General features: G+C 42.5%; 1 protein-coding gene across 1 annotated transcript in view; it reads left to right on the forward strand.

The window, feature by feature from the left end:
- The window catches only part of LOC149462125 (cytosolic beta-glucosidase-like), a 117,486-nt gene that overhangs the window by 77,054 nt on the left and 20,628 nt on the right, over positions 1-19,804 (forward strand). The window contains exon 5 of the mRNA XM_089677486.1: positions 12,350-12,473. Coding sequence (XP_089533612.1) covers positions 12,350-12,473 — 124 coding nt within the window. The remainder of the gene's footprint in view (positions 1-12,349; positions 12,474-19,804) is intronic.

The following is a 19,804-nucleotide window of genomic DNA, read 5'->3' on the forward strand; positions in this document are numbered from 1 at the left end:
TGATATCACTACTATCCGCACCACTTCTCTTATATAGCTGATGACAACTCTGGGAGCTGTCATTCGAGTGGTAGAACTGCCAGAATCGATTGTATGACCATGTCATCAGATTTTTTTTTTGTTTAGCGAGTTGGTGGGCGCAGGACTGTTTTTATTATTGATTGGACCCTGGGCAAACATTTTCTTGGGCCCCTCCACCCCCCTCCTCCTGCTGACATGGAAATTTGCTCTCAAAGTGATTTAATACATACAGTAAATAGCAGCTAGACTCAAAATCAGTTTACTGCAGCAGATCAGGCAGTGTTTGTGATTGCTTGCCAGGGGATACAGCACATCATTACAGCTTGTTGACTGGTTGCTAGAGGTTACTGCACATCATTAATGCTCACCCATTGGTTGCTAGGTCTACGGGAGGAGAAGGTGTGATCAGTGTCAGTACTGGGGGAGGAACGGGATGTGTAACAGCGCTGGGGGGTTGGATCAATAACACTCACTTTTTGTCACCTGTCAGTCAGTGTCCACTCGGTTTCCCCTGCCTGCATGCAAGGGGGCGAAGAGAGAGTGAGGGTGAAAGATAGAGGGGGAGTGAGAAAAAGAGGGGTGAAAGAAGTGGGATGAGAGAGATGGGGGTGATAGTGAGGGGGGTTTAGAGAGAAAGAGGGGGGATGAAAGAGAGGGAATGGGGTGAGAGAAGGGGGAGAGAGAAGGGGATGGGACAGAAAGGTGGGGTGAGAGAGAAGGAGAGTGAGAAAGAGAGATGGTGTGTGAGAGAGAGAGAGAAGGGGAGAAGGAGGGGGTGTGAGAGAGAGAGAAGGAGGGGGTGTGAGAGAGAGAAAGGATGGAGGTAGGGAGAGAGGAGGTGGGGGGTGGCAGAGAGGGGTGAGAGAGAGGTGGGATGAGAGAGAGGGAGTGGGGGAGAGAGAAGGCGGTGAGAGAGAGAGATGTGAGAGAGAGAAGGGGTGAGAGCGGGGTGTGTGAGAAAGAGAGAGAAAGGAGGGAGCGAGAGGGGTTTTGGGGTAACAGAAAGGAGGAGTGAGAGAGAGGGGGTGAGAGGGGGGATGAGAGAGAAGACGTGGCTGTCGGCACCAGATTAAGCTTCCCTGCTTCCTGCCACCACTGAACTCTCCATGACAAGGGGCTCAAGGAGCAGCTGCCTTGGGCCCCAGAATAATGACTGGGCCCAGGGCAGCTGCCCCTTTTGCCCCATGTTGAAGATGGCAGGAAACATACTTGACAATGGATTTGCGAGGGACTTTTATGGGAGATTTAATTTAGTTTTTAAATAAAGTACTTGTCAAACATTTGGGTGCCTTTATTTCTAGGTTACACTTTTTTTGTGAATGAGTAGGGGTACTATGGGGGCCCATATTAGATTAGATTAGATTCAACTTTATTGTCATTGTGCAAAGTACATGTACAGAGCCAATGAAATGCAGTTAGCATCCAGCCAGATGTGCATAAATGGGGAGACCCCTTCTTATTAAAGGGGGGCAAGGTGCATCAACACTGGGACAGGGTGCTTTGCCATGAGGTGATCCCCCCTACCAAGCCATCCCACCTCATGCTGTGTGTGTGTGTGTGTAGATCTCCCTTTCAAATCCATAACACACTCAAAGGATCTGAAATTCATTTTGGGGGGACACTACAGAAATGTATTTTTTCATTCTTGCTGTAGGATGTGCTACAGAAAAAGTGACACTTACAATCAGCCCATAGCTTGTAATACAAAAAGTCTAATTTATTGCATACAATAGGATGCAGAAGGTATATCACCCTAACCTCTAGAAACATTTTTAAAACTTCCATATATCTCATTAAAGTAGAACTATAGGCAAACCTTTTTTCTTCTTTTGAATAGGAGGGAAGGTTATAACCCTTGTCAAATTATTTTTTGCCATCTGTGTTCCATTGGAGAGATATACCTCCACTTCTTGTACTGTGGCCAAAACAGGAAGTGAGAAGAAATCCCTAAAAATTAAAGGAATCCCTTGGGACCTTCAGGCCACCAAAATGGTCCCCATTTGAAGATTTCCTCTCTATTACTTTTCTGGGGACAACCCAAAATGTGAGATTTTCTTTTTCTTTCCTTTCAATAATGGGTAACAGGAAAGGAGAGGGTGAATCTCACTAACAGGGACACAGACCGCAATAAAAACTCACAGGGGTTCTAATTCCTCTCCACTCTGTGCAAGACTAAAAAAAAAAGTTTTGTCTTTAGTTATAGTTTAATGAGCTCTTCAAAACATGAATACGTAAAAGTGGTGGTGTATAGACCAGAAAACACATACATTTATAAAACAATGGCTTTGCAGCTATAATAGTGATATAAAGGAAATGCACTTATAAATCCCAAATAGTGTTTCACAGGAACACCTATCTGTGAAGAACCCAAATACTTTAAAGCTGATCTCCATGTTTTTGTGAAGTTTAAATGGTTTAAGGCCAAGCTGCTCCAAATGAACTATTTTTACTTCACTAACAGATGCAGCGGCTGTGTACGCTGTATGAACTATATGTAACTTGAGCTGTGTTCCGGCAGCAGGACAGGTGTAGGGCTTGCAGAGGGGTATAGGCAGGTGGTGGTGGACCTTCCTCAATGTTTTCCAATTAATTCCAATTAATTAATTGGGTGCCAATCCTGGGTTACATAAGAGGACTACCCCTGGGGTGGGTTCTTCTGGGCTACGCTAGGCACCTGAGACAGGGTCACTCTCCTACACATGAGATACCTTTGCTTTACCAACACACTGTGTACACCTGCACCGTAAATGTCCTTCAGGTACTCTCAGGTCCCCATGTAAATGTACATCTTCCCACTGTAGCTTGCAATTAGGTGGGCTGTGCTGAACACTGACCACAGCCACCTGTCCAACGTTTCCCACTACCGGTCCCGGTAACAGCATGGAACCCCGCTATGCACATAGCATGTGCGCCAATGTTCACTTGGCTTTAACTCTTGAACTTCTGTACCTCTGTACAGGATAGGGACCTCTGCAGTGCAGCGCTCGCGCTTGTTGCTGTGGGAGATTGAATTCGGCAGGAGGAGTGCTGACAACATCTCCCTCGTGGCTAGAGGCAAATCTAAATCTAAAAGTTACACATTTCTTACTGACTGTAACATCGTTGCTCATTGTAACCACATGTATAGTTTGCACTAGAATGACTCTTAACATACCGAGTCTTCATACCCTATGTGCTAGTGATCCAAACTGTAGACTGTAACATCAGATCAGGCAAAAGGCAAAGTTTAAATGCTTTACTGAATAGAGTATAGACAGTACAGAGTCCAACATGACACAATCTTTTCCTAAATCCCTAATTCATAATCTTATTCAGGCTATGCGCTGCCCCAGCATACCTGCAAAAGGTAGAGTCCATGTGCTACAGAGGACCTTCTATGTTATGGCAGCAGCAGGCAACATTCTTGTACAACTCCCTGGTGTGGCTTCCTGATCTTCTCTGGTCTGGGGTCTAGGCTCTCAGCTCTCCTCGGGGGAATCTCTCTGTAACAGTTGGAGATTACATCTTGCTGGTTTGCTGTGTCTTCTATGCCATCCAGCAGGTTGAACAAGTCTTAGAAAAGTTCTCCCTCAGCTCAATGGAAAGTGTGGGAAGGTGGTTAATCCCTTCCCTCTCGGCTGGGGGAGCAGACACACTGCCCAGCATTTCAGCCTGCTTACACAGGGACTTCCTGTCTCAGTCCCAGAGCAAAATTGAGTCAGGCTGAGCCATTCACAGGATGCTCTGTGTTCTTTAAATTAATAAAAACCTTCCTCTGATTGGCTGAGGCAGAGATTGTGGCATCATTTGTCTGCCTCTGCAGCCCAGCTAATCAGAAGGAGCCTTGTATTCTGTCAAAAAATACAAAGCTTCCCATGAATGACTGAGCAGTTCTCATGTTTTTGTTCTGGTAGTAGTCCGTGAAGTCCCTGTCCCACTGCCAGAACACAGCACTGTATACTGTATGTAGCTAATGTTACATACAATTCACACAGTGCACACAGCTGCTGCATCTGTTGGTGAAGTAATTAGTTAGTTTGGACCAACTTGGTCCAAACATACAGAATGTTACACCCTGCTACAAGTGTTTGATGCAGGATGGTAAAGTGAACACAAGCTGGCAGTGTCCTGCAGAACAGTGGCATTCACACTCTGTAGAGTAGCCCCATGGAACTTGTATGCTGAACTGCTGGACTTTACTAAGGAGCTGTGTATCTAGGGACTACATTTCCCTTAGGAGTTGGCGTGTGGGTGGAGGCATATATACAGTATGTGAAAGCCCGGGGTATGGGACAGGAAGTGAGAGAGGAGAGGTCTAGAGAGAGGAGTGCACTGACTGTGGGAACACCCGACTAGACTGTGGGAAGAGGGAGAACAGGGAGGCAAGGAGAATCTGCTGATCGCTGACCTTGCCGCATTGTCAAGAAAACTAATCTGCCAGCAGGTGATTGGATGGAACACTGCAGGCGGCAACAGGGAGTGCATGCGTAGAGGCCCTATCGGAGGAGAGAAAAAGGCTGCCAGAATTCACCAAATGCCATCCCTAGGGTGAAATAGTCCCAGGCATTACCAAGAACAGGGAACACTGACACTAGCTCCACCTTTGCTATTCCTCTGCATACAGTCGCAGACATTGCACATAGTTATTAGAAGTTACGGCCCAGTTTCTCCAGCCTCTATCATTTGACCGCACTCAACAGAGCCTTATCAGAGTGGATAACAGGACAGTCATTCCACAGGCTGAACCGCTGCTGTGTCACCGCCATCATCAATTTACTCTTTTAAGGAGACCTTTTCCTATTGTGCCAATAGTCTTGCAGTCTAGAGAGGAGTTGCCCTGTGCCAACAATCACTTCTGCCCGCTTAACCTGTTGTTTCTTTAGATTCACTAGTGACTAGTGCTTTAAAGGGGCATTACACAAGTCAATTACTGCTTCCAAGGGGAGTGCTGTTCTTTCCTTTCTTTGTGAATAATGGTTCTCTGAGGAATAATGCAATACTTCCTCTCACTGTGCACCAAATGGGTCCCATCATGCATGCAGAAGACTTTTCACTAGCTTTAACAGAACATTGCTTGTTTGGGGTAAAGAGCTCTTTCCTTATTTCAGGCGAGCTCCTTGCCATCAGGTCCTGAGGGCCCAAAGTGAGCTAGTCTACCTGTTTAATAATTCTTGCTGCTCACTGGAGACTGTAAAGCCACCTCAGGTTGAAGGTATTGAGTTAGTTTCTGAAAAGCAGGCCTGCTAACACTAATTGAGACTCTGTGATAAGTGTTTGTTGTCTTTTCGTGTTTAAAGCTGATACAAGTAGTAACTGACTTTGCACATGCCAGTTCTATTTATGTTGTGTAACCAATCTACATTGAAGTTTGCTATAAACCTCTTACCAGGTTATTCCAATCATGCTCCCCTCTTTCCCTCTTTTTAACTGCTCACTTGCTGTCTTTTAATATGTATAGGGAAGAGTCACACTATAGAAACACTGCCAAGAGTTAATCACTACAATATCTTTTTAATCTCAAAGATGAACTTATCCTTTAAATGCTGATATTTCAGGCTGTGTTTCTAATGATATAGGCTGTATCGTAAGCCATAATGTCTGAAGATTATATCGTCAGTGTGGATGCCAAAAACCCAGTATATTACTTAAAAAGTGGACTTAAGAGTGACCAGAAAATTGCAGGTTTATATGCGGGGCATCAATAACACAAGCTATTTGAGACACTATTAGGGAATAGTATTCAGCAATTCCTCCCATAAAATAATATATACAGTTGTGTCCAAAATTATTCAACCCCCAATGCTGTAAAGGGGTTTAGGGACTATAGTGTACATTTGGAATTGTATTCAGAATCAAATCCTACAAGGACGTTGTAACTACCCAAATGCAACTAAAATGACATCAATTGTTTATGTAATACAGTAGTAAATGGTTCTTATGTGGTTTCTTCATTGCCACAATTATTCAACCCCTTAAAGACTACCACTCTGAAGAACAGAGGTTCATACAGGTGCTTTCCATCAGGTATTGAAAACACCTGTGGATGTCACCGAGCAGCAATCAAGCATAATAAGCACCAATTAGGCAGCTTTAAAATGACTGTGATACTCAGCTCCTTCTAGACATTTACTGGTGTGGTTACAAACATGGTGAAGGCAAGAGAATGGTCCAGGAAGACAAGAGAAGAGGTGATTTCTCTTCACAGGAAGGGCAATGGCTATAAGAAGATTGCAAAGATGTTAAACATACCAAGAGACACCTTAGGAAGCATCATTCGCAAATTCAAGGCAAAGGGCACTGTTGAAACGCTACCTGGTCGTGGCAGAAAGAAGATGCTGACTTCGACTGCTGTGCGCTACCTGAAGCGTAGAGTGGAGAGAAGTCCCCGTGTGACTGCTGAGGAACTGAGAAAAGATTTGTCAGATGTGGGTACAGAAGTTTCAGCCCAGACAATAAGACGCACACTGCGTAATGAAGGCCTCCGTGCCAGAACTCCCAGGCGTACCCCCTTGCTGTCTCCAAAGAATAAGAAGAGTCGACTGCAGTATGCCAAAAGCCATGTGGACAAACCACAAAAGTTGTGGGATAGTGTTCTGTGGACTGATGAAACAAAATTAGAACTGTTTGGGCCCATGGATCAACGCTATGTTTGGAGGAGGAAGAACAAGGCCTATGATGAAAAGAACACCTTGCCTACTGTGAAGCATGGTGGAGGGTCAATCATGCTTTGGGGCTGTTTTGCTTCTGCAGGTACAGGGAAGCTTCAGCGTGTGCAAGGTACCATGAATTCTCTTCAGTACCAGGAGATATTGGATGGAAACGTGATGCAGTCCGTCACACACCTGAGGCTTGGGAGACGTTGGACCTTTCAACAGGACAATGATCCCAAGCATACCTCCAAGTCCACTAGAGCATGGTTGCAGAGGAAAGGCTGGAACATTTTGGAGTGGCCATCGCAGTCACCAGACTTAAATCCGATTGAGAACCTCTGGTGGGACTTAAAGAAAGCAGTTGCAGTGCGCAAGCCTAAGAATGTGACTGAACTGGAGGCCTTTGCCCATGAAGAATGGGCGAAGATACCCGTAGATCGCTGCAAGACACTTGTGTCAAGCTATGCTTCACGTTTAAAAGCTGTTATAACTGTAAAAGGATGCTGTACTAAGTACTAAGATTGAATGTCACTTGGGGGTTGAATAAAACTGATAATGCTGTGAGCACAGAAAAGACATTTGTGGTTATTTCATTATAACTGTTATGTTATATTTGTCTGACCTACAAGTGCCTCTTTAATGTAAATGTAAGCAAGATGACTGAATGATCAAAAGCAATGTCAAACTGGCCAAAACACTCAATTTCAGTGGGGGTTGAATAATTTTGGACACAACTGTATTACTAATAATCGTTATGGTTTTATGAGTCGTTTAAAAAAAGTACTGCTCTAATTGGCAAGCTGAAATGCATCTATTGATCTACCCTGCTGAACTCACATTATTTACAGTGAAAACCCAGAATGGGTATTTTATACAGTAGAATGCAGAAATGGGCTATAGCATGAACAATCTTTTTTTTGCGATAAAAGGAAATAAAACCTAGTTATACAGTAGTGCAATAACACAGAACCCTTCCATGAACAGCAACAACCCTTATCCTTTACTTTCTTAGCAGGCTAATTCTAGCCACACACTAGGCAATTTTGTGGTAATAGCAACTAGTCTCTAACAGTAAGTAAACCTAAATTAGGGGGAACACATAAATCTTTTGTAAAAAGAAACTTGCACAACAGGTACACTCCTGTCAAATCTGAAAATGAAACATTAAGCTGCATAAAGGAAGCATTGATTACTTGATCTGCAGATCTGTTCCTTCAATTCACACCTCCTCTTCCCCCAGAAAGTATTAGTGAGAGGTAGCCTTTTAAATACAGGGGAACCATTGAAATAACTTTCAGGTCTTAGGGAACCCCTGCTAAAAATTACTACATCTATAGCTCAAAGCAGATGAGCGTGAACGATAAGTTGCAACAAAAGAATAAGGAATATGCAATACTTAGTGCATAGTTGTCAACATTTCAAGGACGTTGCCAGGGACACCTGATCTTGTTGTGTGTCCAGCAAGCCATTGTAGGCAGAAAATGTACTTTAATTAGTGGCAGACGTACATATTCTCCAGCACACCATGGATCTCCAATATGGTCCAAAAAAGGTTTTTATTGCAAAAAGATCAAATCACGAAAGAAAGTGCAACGTTTCAAAGCCGCGCAGTACCCCTTCGTCAGGCATATGATAAGGATGCAGTAATGACTATACATAATATATATATACATAAACCACCAATCAAAACCAAGAACCTATCACCACCCCCATCATCTGACCTCTCATGACATCACAATCCCACCAAATTATACAGAATATGGTAATAAAGAGTCTCAGTGCTGTGTGTATAAAGCTCCTTGTGCCAAAAATTACCTTATGTCAAGTGCAGCAGTTGTGGTGCTAATATATATTGTCGATTGGGCACACTACCCAGATGTATCTGATTAAGTATCGCTAGTGGGGCTCGGCGTTGGCCACCAATCAAGGTACACATGTGCACACAGCTACTAAGCGACGGGACACAAGAACAACCTCTTTTAGAGCCTGGATGCTGGATGGAGAGTGATGCTCAACTTGTCTCCTGCAGAGGTATGGCATGCATGGATATTGTCCATGAAGGAAGCCTCTCCCAATGCCCATGCACAAAAAAGCCCACCTAGAATTTGCCGGAGCCCATGTTGAAAAAAAGAAACTACTGGGACTCTGTACTCTGGAGTGATGAGACCAAGATAAATGCTTTGTGAAATGATGGCTTCAAAACTGTATGGTGTTGCAAACGTGAGGATTACAAAGAGAAATACATGGTTCTTACCATGAAACATGGTGATGGCAGTGTCCTTCTGTAGGACTGCATGAGTGCTGCTGATGTTGGGAAGTTGCATTTCATTGATGATATCATGAATTCACTGATGTATTGCTCTATATTGAAAGAGAAGATGCTACCATCACTCAATGCCCTTGGTTGTTGTGCACTTTTCCAACATGACAATGATCCAAAACACACATCTAAGTTTAATTTCTGAAGAAGAACAGGGTGAAAATGATTCAGTGGCCAAGTATTTAAAGGGAAAATAAATCAGCATATAGGAGATTCAAGGAAACAAGACTTGTAGCTGACAGAGGAAAGTATAAGAATAGACAAAAGGAGGCCAAACACATTATCAGTGCTGTCAAAGCACAAAAAGAGGAGGAAATTGCTAAATGTATTAAGAAAGGGGATAAAACCTTTTTTAGGTACAATAGTGATAGAAAGAAAAAATATGATGGGATCACTAAAATGGGCACAACACTTATGTTAAGGGAGACCTGGGTGTAGCAAACCACTTAAACAATTACTTTTGTTCAGTGTTCTCAGAAATAAATTATACTAACTATAATAAGTTGGGAAATCATATTGGTTCTAGTAATGATGGATCATGTTTAGGATTTTTGGAGACAGAGGTAGCAGAGGAACTGGTTTGGTTAAAGATTAATAAAGCAATGGGCCCTGATGATATTCATCCCAGAGTTCTAAGAGAACTTTGAGGTATAGTTGTTGGATGATTAACTAATCTTTTTAATCAATGTCTTCTAACAGGAGAAGTTCCCCATGAGTGGCTGACAGCTAATATTGTACCTAATCACAAGAAGAGCAGCAAGGTAGAAGCTGGCAATTACAGGCCAGTGAGTTTAATATCGGTTGTAGACAACTTAATGGAATCACTCCTGAAAAGAAGGATCATTGATCACTTAAAAACACATGACTTGCTGGATCCAAAGCAGCATGGCTTTACTGAGGGCAGATCATGTCAGACTAATCTGAGTGGATTTTTTTACTATATTATCAATGTTTTGGATCAGGGTGGTGCTGTGGACATAGCATATCTTGGGTGGTTCAGTGGATATGCACTTGGCTAAAGGATAGATACCACCTCTGCAACATCGCCAAAATACGCATGTTCCTAACCCCAGAAACCACTAAGCAGCTCATCCACTCCCTCATCATATCACGACTCGATTACTGCAACTCCCTCCTCACTGGCCTGCCTCGCCACAGGCTATCCACGCTTCAGTCAATCCTGAATACGGCAGCCAGACTCATCCACCTTATCAACCGCTCGGTTTTCGCAACCCCCCTCTGCCAATCCCTCCACTAGCTTCCGATTGCCCAACGGATCAAATTCAAAATCCTAACACTGCCGTACAAAGCTGTCCATAATTCTGCCCCAAACTACATCACCGACCTAATATCCAAGTACCACCCTACACGCACTCTCCGCTCCTCACAAGACCGCCTTCTCTCTAGTTCCCAAGTCTCCTCCTCCCATGCCCGCCTCCAGGACTTCTCCAGGGCATCACCCATACTCTGGAACTCCCTATCCCAATCCATCAGACTATCACCTACTCTCCTCTCCTTTAGGCGCACCCTGAAAACCCACCTATTCAGGGAAGCCTACCCCACCCCCTGCTAATTCCCGACCTCCTCCGCTCTTCCTACCACTCCATCCCCCTCAGCTATTTCCTTCTGTACCACTATCCCCTCCCTCCTAGATCATAAGCTCCAAGGAGCAGGGCCCTCGAACCCCTTCTGTATCGCATTGTATTGTTATTGTACTGTCGCATGTTCTGTCTCTCATTGTATTGTACAGCGCTGAACAAACTGTTGGCGCTTTATAAATACTGTATAATAATAATAATAATAATAATAATACCAGAGTGTGGTTGTAAATGGGGTTCACTCAGAAAAGAGACCAGTCACTAGTGGTGTACAACAAGGCTCTGTACTGGGTCCTGTTCTATTTAATCTATATATAAGTGATATAAATAAAGGAATGTTGGGTAAGGTATGTCTTTTTTGCTGATGACACAAAGGTGTGCAATAGGGTTGATATCCCTGGAGGTGTATGTAACATGAAACATGATTTGGCATTACTGGAAGATTGGTCAATAAAGTGGAAATTGCAGTTCAGTGTTTCTAAATGTAATATAATGCAACTAGGGAAAAAGAATTCCTTGAGAGAGTACAACATTTGGGGTACAGTATTGGCCAGCCCTACAGAGGAAAAGGATTTGGGGGTACTTATTTTAGATGATGGCAAAATGAGCAGTGTGGCCAGGCAGCAGGGAAAGCAAATAGAATTCTAGGATGCATCACTAGAGGGGTCACCAGCAGGAGGAAGGAGGTTGTGATTTCCCTATATAGATCTTTAGTTAGACCTCATTTAGAATACTGTGTACAGTTCTGAAGACCTCACAAAAAGTTATTGATAGAACAAATCCATAAAAAGGTAATAAAAATTGTGAAAGGTCTGGGGGATAAAACATATCAAGAGCGACTTCAGAAACTTAACATGTACAGTGTGGAAGAAAGAATGGAAAGGGCAGACATGATTGAAATCTTTAAATACATCAAGGGGGTAAATAAGGTTCTGGAGGGCAATATTTTCAACACAAAACTAAAATCAAGAACATGGGGACATGACCTTAAACTAACTGGAGGAAAGTTCAAAACTAATCTCAGAAAGCACTATTTTACTGAAGGAGTAGTTGATGCTTGGAATAAATGTCCAGCAGAGGTAGTGAGCCAGTCAACAGTAAATAGCTTCAAATATGCTTGAAACAAGCATAGATCTATACTCAGACGAAAAAAGTTAACAAATACATTTTAAAAAACAAACAAAAAAAAAACAACTCCCCTCCCCCGCCAAAAAGAAAAAAAAGGCAGACTCGATGGACCACTCTGTCTTTTTCTGCCATCACTTCTCTATGTTTCTATGTATGTCTTTTGATCTGAACCCAATCAAACACCTATGGGGAATTCTGAAGAGGCAAGTTGAGCATCACTCTCCATCCAGCATCCAGGCTGTTGCAATATATCGTCAAATTGTTCATTCCATGCCTTGGTGCTGTCCTTACAAATCATGGAGGTCATAGAAAATACTAGATGGAGTAGTTTTTGTTGTGGGGTGTATTCACTTTTGTATCAAATAATTTGAGTAAAACTGAAGATTTTGTCATATGCTGTTTTTTTGTGAGAACCCAATTCCCCTGATGAAGTCACTTGACCCCGTGAAGAAACGGATCAGGGGATGGGAAGCAGCTAAAAAATGGGTGTTGATTTACGGTTGGGTTGTTATAGCAGCTCACATGTCTTAAATAAACTTTCCTTTTAATACTGTGCTTTTCATTCTGGCTATGCTAAACCTTTTTAGTTTTGTTATTGAATGACCTACAAAATGTTATCATCTAATTAGTCATTGTATTGTCTCTCTTCCTAGCACTCTTTTGGAAACCCGGAAATTTTTATAACTGAAAATGGATTTGCCCAGACAGATCCTCCTGCTCTCCACGATGTCCATAGATGGGGATATTTTCAGGAAACACTAAGGGAAATTCTAAAAGGTAAGATGGTTTCTTTAGTATTACTATACCACACAGTCTTTAGTTTTACAATGAGATCAGGATGAGCTAAGCTGCTGAGAGAACAAGCTTGATCATTTGTGTTTGCTGTGAATCAGGGGCGGACTGACCATTGCGGCACTCGGGCACTGCCCGAGGTCCCAGGGTCAGTAGGAGGCCCCATGAGATGCCCCTGGTACCTCTCATAGGCTGTTTTGGGTGTGGTTTGAGTGTGAGCGAAGACACTGGGGCCCCATGATCCCCTATTGCCCGGGGGCCCCATGAGTTGCCAGTCCACCCCTGCTGTGAATTTTGAGGATAAGTCGATCCACAGTGCATGCAGCTACAGAGTTCAGAAGAGGTTTGTTTTAAATCCAAGTTACTGCTTGATAATAATATGTAAATATTCTAATGTCCATACCCGGGCCATGATTACATTTTAAGGATTAGTGTAAAGCTCAGTGATTTGGGGGTTGGGTAAAGTTAAAGGCAGTTTTACTTTTGTGTAGTTCTTCTTTATAACTTCCCCTAGTCCCCAGGAAGTGAAATGCTTCCCTTTATCCCCACTCCTAGGATCTCTACTGTGTGCCCCTGCTTCATGGTGCACATCCAGTAGGTGTTAAATTTAAGGGTTGGGTTTGGTTTAATTGGTATTAAAGGTTCGGATTTAAATGAAAAAAAAAAATGTCATACTTACCTGCTCTGTGGAGTGGTTTTGCACATAGCATACTTATCTGCTTTGTGCTATCATTGGAGCCCTTATCCTCCTCTTCTCGAGTCCATAGTCAGTGCTGCTGGTTTCTCCCCCCTGCTGAGTGCCCATCACAGCAAGCCGCTTGCTATGGTGGCATTCCCTGTGTGCTCACTTCCGAGCCAGCTCTGTTTGTCCCCTCCTCCCTTGCCATGATTGACAGCAGCAAGAAAAAATGGCTCCCACTGCTGTCCCAGAACCAATGAAGAGGAAGAGAACCACTTTGATTGTGCACAACACTAGATTAGGATCAGGCACAGGCAAGTATACTGTAAGGGGAGAGCTAGGGGAGAGCTGCATGAAGGTTTTATTCCTTAATGCAAAGAATGCGTTAAAGTAAAAAAACCTTCAGCCTTTAAAACCACTTTAAGTCTTGTAATACAGATGTCATGGATATAGAATTAAAAATAATTGGATACAACTTTAGTGATATTAATGATATTAATAATAGTCCTACTGTAGTTGAAGCATAATACAGAGAAAACCTAGTGTGCCATAAGGAAGCAGGGGAGTAGAGACTCTAGCACCTCAGTTTATTGGTTTAATTGGTTTACCTTGCACACCTAGAGTACGCATTCTGTCCATAATGTAACCGCTTTCTTGTGAATCTCTTTTCACAAATCTCTTTGTTGGTTTACCTTACACACCTGCCTATAGTATCCATGAATTTATTAGACCTATCCATTTTTGTAGATGGTAATAAAATTATTACTAGGTCATACCAAAACCCATAGATGTTAACAGCTTCATTCTGCAGTATGGCTGATACTTCCCCAGGTGGCTGACAAATGTAGCTAAGTCAATCTTTTTAGTTAAAAAGTGATTTAGCAGAATAGAAGACCATAAGAAACATACTTAAATTACTCTGTGATAGTGAGAAGAACAAGGATATAAAAATGTTTTTATTAGAGAACTATATGATCAAATGGACCTGAACTAAGAAAGTGAGGATTTGCTATGTTACCGTGAATGTCTAGAAGTGTTAATTGTGCCTAAGCAGTACATTGAAAAATGCATCTTTTTGTCTTAAACTCCTTCTAATACATTGCAGTGCACTTCCTGGTTTGTGAATGTGCCTAGGCACTCTTGTGTATACAGATTCATAACTGCATATCTGCAGTGTCAGTACAAGGCACTGCTACCTCTGAATTCTAGTGATATTTGATTTCACTGCTGTGCTGCTCAATGTTCTCCTTGCTGGAGGTTCTGACATGAGGAAGCAAAGCCCTTCCTCTACCAAAATGACCACTGTCATTTTAGTGCAGAACGAGGAATGGTAAGTCAGTAATATGAAGCTGCAGGGAGCCTGTAAGCAATACTGTTGACTAGTCATTTTCCATTAATCAGCTTTTTTGGCACAGCTTCCAGAGTTCAGTTGCTCCTTATCCATGTATCAGGAAACTATGGACCAGTCAGCCTAACATCAATAGTATGTAAGGTATCTGAGGGAATGGTAAGAGACACGATACAGAAATTTGTCTTCAATAAAGGTGTAGCACTACCTCCTCGGGGGCTGCTGAGTAATTTTTGTGTTCCCTGTCTTGCCTGACCCCTCTCTGAAAGCCCAATGCCTGCTGACACAAACTTAAACCTCCAGTCAGAGGGACCCTTGTGTAGCCACAAATTAGACTCACAGACAGTTTAGAGTGAACTGATATCTTGGTTATATTGAGATTAAAGCACAGTGCATTAAATAATAGCTACCACTTGGAGTAATTTCAAGCAAAAGTCAAACACAGCAAATACTTAATCAGTTATGGATGTCCTGCAATTCAGCATTTAGCCAGAAATCCTAATCTTGGGATGTCTTTCCCCAGTGAGCAAGAAAACTACTAAACAGAGTGGCTAGCTCACTTTGGGCTCTCAGAAGCAGGGGACAGGGTTCACTTCTGAAGCTAAAAAAAGCCTCTTGAATTGAGTAGGTCACTGTCCCTTTAAACTGCAGTAAACAGCAAGATCTTTTGCGCTCTCTATGGGGCTCGAGTTGGTGCACTTTAAGAATTCAAATCCTGTTGGGAGCAATGTAGAACTTCCTTAATAAGGTGTAAATACAAGATAAAGGAGCTGCCCCTTTAAGTAGTAGATAGCCTGGACCCCTTTAACACACACAGAGTAAGATGTAAATTTAGGCAGAGATTAAGAATGAGCAGAAGCCCTTTCAGTGGAAATTAATTGCTCTTATGACCTCGGGGGCAAACTGCAGCAATACAGGAGCTCTTTGGTGACTGAGAGCCAACTGTAATGGAAGCAATGATGTGGCTTAAGGGCAAGACATGGCAGTGGGCTATCATGATTGGATTATGCTGAAAGTGTAGTAACTGGTAGGCTGGGTAAACAGGCCTTAACATGTGTAAGTTGTGAACAGTGTCAGTTAAACTAGGCAGAAAACAGCACACTTGAATAATGTCATTGGCAACTTGAATGGCTTGAGAATGGAACTCTCTCACCTGATCCATGGCACCAGTCAGGTAGCTGATGGTCTCTCTGTAAATAGGGGGCTCCTAGTGTTCCTACTTTTCCTTCTTCAGAGATCACTCTGGACAGCAGCACTCTGGACCACCAGCCTGCGGGCCAATTTTGTTCCATGTGTTTATTAATGATATAGATGTTGGAATTAAGAGCTGAGTTTTAGTATTTGTTGGTGATCCCAAATTATGCCAGAAAATAACTTAATTACAGGATGTAGCATCATTACAGGAAGACTTAGACAAATTAGGAGATTAGGCAGCCACATGGCAGATGAGGTTCAATATTGAGAAATGTAAAGTTAGGCACTTGGGTGCCAAAACTACAAATACAAATTACACATTAGTAGGGGCTCCCCCTGGGTGAATCAGTGATGGAAAAGGATTTGGGGGAGCGTGTAGATCATAGACATAGTAATAGCATGCAACGCCAACGTGCAGCTAGACAAATATTCTCATGCATTAAAAAGGGCATACATTGAAGATATAACATGTACAAGCATACTTTTTTGTGGGGCAACTTTAAAAACACCATATATAAATGAAACAACAGCTGTTAAAATCTTGTTTTATTTATTATCTTGTTAAAATAAATGAAAGAGACACCATACATCTTATGACAACATGGAAAATACATCAATTTCAATGGTTAAACAAACTGTATCAGGGAGAATTATCTGTACATCTGTATCAGGGAGAATTATCTCCAAAAGTGTATAACTCCAATGCGTTTCAATTCACAATTAGAATCTTCTTCAGGGGGGAAAAAGTACAGCAGAAGCTTCTACAAGGTAAGATAAAGAAATATAAACAATAAGCCAACCAATCTTGCATAATGAACAATTACCATAACATAATATACAATAATTGACTTATATAACCATTTGTCAGTTAAAAAAAACATTTTTTCAAAGGACTCCTCCAGTAGCACTTGAACATAAGGATACCATAGTGATCCCCCCAAACAGGTGGAGCTTAGTAGAAAAATTAATAGATGTTAATAACTACCAACAATATATAAAAGGACCAAGTCAGATTTGAATCAACAGTAGATATAAGAAAAATAAAAACACACTACACTTTAAGAAAGTTTTCCACGTATGATGTACTGCAATATTCTTGACCCATAGAAGTCAGAAAAGGGACTTGATAAAGATGGACAACAATAAATACCTATAAAAAAATATATACATAGCATTAATCATATACAATAATCAATCAAAATATTCCCTCTCATATAAGAATAGACTACATCGGATGGGCTTAGTGAATTCCAAATTAACCCAATGAGATGCCTATATCCAAAAGTATGATATATGACTTAGCTAAACAAAAACAACCAACCAAAAATGGTCAAGCAGCCCCTGTATATGATTACAATATTGTTTTTAACATGCTTAAGATGAACTAGGGCCACAAACAAAATGCAGACTTCCCCTGAACAGCATCAACATCCATCTATCATACATGCTTGGATATAATTATTGTCGATATAGACGTCCATCATCCTCCATAAGTCCAAAGATAGCAATGCATGCAAACCATTTAAGTATAAATTTACCAAAAGGACACTAATAAACCAATCAACTAATTAGCAAAATCCTAATTAGAGCATACAAGCCCTCTACAGCAATCCACCTGCACATGAAAGGGAAACTCCCAATAAATAGAAGATGTCCCAAGTCATGTAATGATGTTACTTCTGGCCTGGGGCAGAAGTACCTTGTTCAAAAAAATTAAAGGAACACTTTGAAAACACATCAGATCTCAATGGGGAAAAATATATCTATACTGATATGGACTGGGTAATGTGTTAGGAATGTAAGGATGCCCCATCGTTTGATGGAATTGAAAATTATCAACCTACAGAGGACTGAATTCAATGACACCCTGAAAATCAAAGTGAAAAAAATTATGCAAAAGGGTAGTCCATTTTGCTGAAATTTCATTGTAGCAACTCAGAATGGTACACAGTAGTTTGTATGGCACCCACATACTTGTATGCATGCCTGACAACATCAGGGCATGCTCCTAATGAGACGATGGATGGTGTCCTGGGGTATTTCCTCCCAGATCTGGATTAGGGCATTACTGAGCTCCTTGACAGTCTAAAGTGCAACCTGGCAACGTTGGCTGAACAGAAACATGATATCCCAGAGGTGTTCTATTGGATTTAGGTCAGGCGAGCATGGGGGTCATTCAAAGGTATCAATTCCTTCATTCTCCAGGAACTGCCTGCATACTTTCACCATATGAAGCCGGGCATTGTCATGCACCAGGAGGAACCCAGGACCCACTGCACCAGTGTAGGGTCTGACAGTGGGTCCTAGGATTTCATCTCGATACCTAATGGCAGTCAGGGTGCCATTGCATAGCCTGTAGAGGTCTGTGTGTCCCTCCATGGATATGCCTCCCCATACCATCACTGACCCACCACCAAACAGTCATGCTGAATGATGTTACAGGCAGCATAACATTCTCCACAGCTTCCCCAGACCCTTTCACATCTGTCCTATGTGCTCAGGGTGAACCTGCTCTCATCTGTGAAAAGCATGGGATGCCAGTGGCAGACCTGCCAATTATGGTATTCAATGGTAAATGGTGTTCATTGATGTCTTTACTAAAAGCTCTCCACTCAATTAAAGATTATAACCCGCTACAAACTTTTATGGACTCAGGAGTTAGCCCCATGCATTGCATTTCCAGCATCTATAGATCATTGCTATTATCGAACCTGTGTACCCAGATATCCTGTCCAAATGGGAGCAAGAGCTGGACCTTCAGTAGACCCAAAGGTGAAGGAGGTAAACCTTAAGCTACTTGCTAGGTCATATTATGTTCCAACAAAGATCCACAGACTAAACCCTTTATCACCAGCAAGTTGTTGGAGGGGGTGCAATATTGTGGGAATCCATGCTCATGGTAACAGTGCCTGATCATACAGGAGTACAAGAGGAAAATGTTTCTTCTTGCTTGTCTCTTGGTTATTTTGTGGAATTGACATAACTCTAGACCCATGTCAATGCCTCTTTCGTGTTACAGTTATTCTAAGAGACAAATATAGGAGCTCTATAGTACCACATATGTTGAACGTGGCTAAAGTTCCTGTATTACTACCCCCTTAGGTATCGCTAGACGTTTTGGGTCCCCCTATAGTCTTATGCAGCCAGGGATCACACATCTTCACAAAGACTTGCATCCAGAGTCAGAAATCAGTCCTTGAGCTGATTTTGTTGTTTTATTTAGGGGATTTGAATTGGGATAGGGTTAGAGGTGTACAGACCCTAGATGAACTCCTCTTCTTCACCCAACAATCTGGAGATATTCTGGTGAATCTGGTTTCCCACCAGAGTGCTCCTTCTCCTATCTGCCCAGGGGGTGCAGGTGTACTCACTCCTGTACTGCTGGTGGGTTGGTGGCTGCTTCTTCCCTGCCATACAGGTGGTCCTCACTCTGGGGTCCAGTGAAGCTCTGAGCTTTCTTCCTTTCCAGCTGTAGGCCTGCAGGTAGGCCTCAACCCATTGGGCCTCCTCGCAGCTTGCTGTCTTCAGCCTCATATCTTCCTCACTAACTTCCACCTGAACTCTCTCCTGCCACTGAGCAGGCTCCAACACTTTTAAGGGTGTCCTAGACCCTTGCCAAGCCTCCTGTTGGTGATTGGCTAGGATCCCTCAAGAGTGCAAGCCAGCCACTCCTCAGATCAACCCAGTGCCTGTAGGCATTCCTCCAAAGCTCTAAAGCAGGGGGAAATTCCAGGGGGGCTGGTCTGCAGAGCCTCTCAGCTGCTGACCACAATTTGATCCTCTGGCTATTACACCCAGGCTGCTACTCAGCCGTCCTCTCTAACAAGTATGACACTAGCTCCCCCTAGGTAATTAGGAGGTTGCTACATTCCTAAGGCTTCATTCACACTGGCACTGCTGCATTTAACTTTCGTAAATGCATGCTAAGTTATCTGGGAAGTATAAACTTTTTTCCTTCATTTAGATGTCCCTGCTTTTAGGCATGTTTAGTTGTGTTTACATAGCTCCCAACTGTCCCTGATTTCGAGGGACTGTCCCTAATTTGGAAAAAAGTCCCTCTGTCCTCCTCATTTGTCCCTCAGTTTGGTCTGATTT

The sequence above is a fragment of the Staurois parvus genome, unplaced genomic scaffold (assembly GCF_062004578.1).
Source record: "Staurois parvus isolate SC_StPar_1 unplaced genomic scaffold, SC_StPar_1.0 ptg000186l, whole genome shotgun sequence".
Lineage (NCBI taxonomy): Eukaryota > Metazoa > Chordata > Amphibia > Anura > Ranidae > Staurois > Staurois parvus.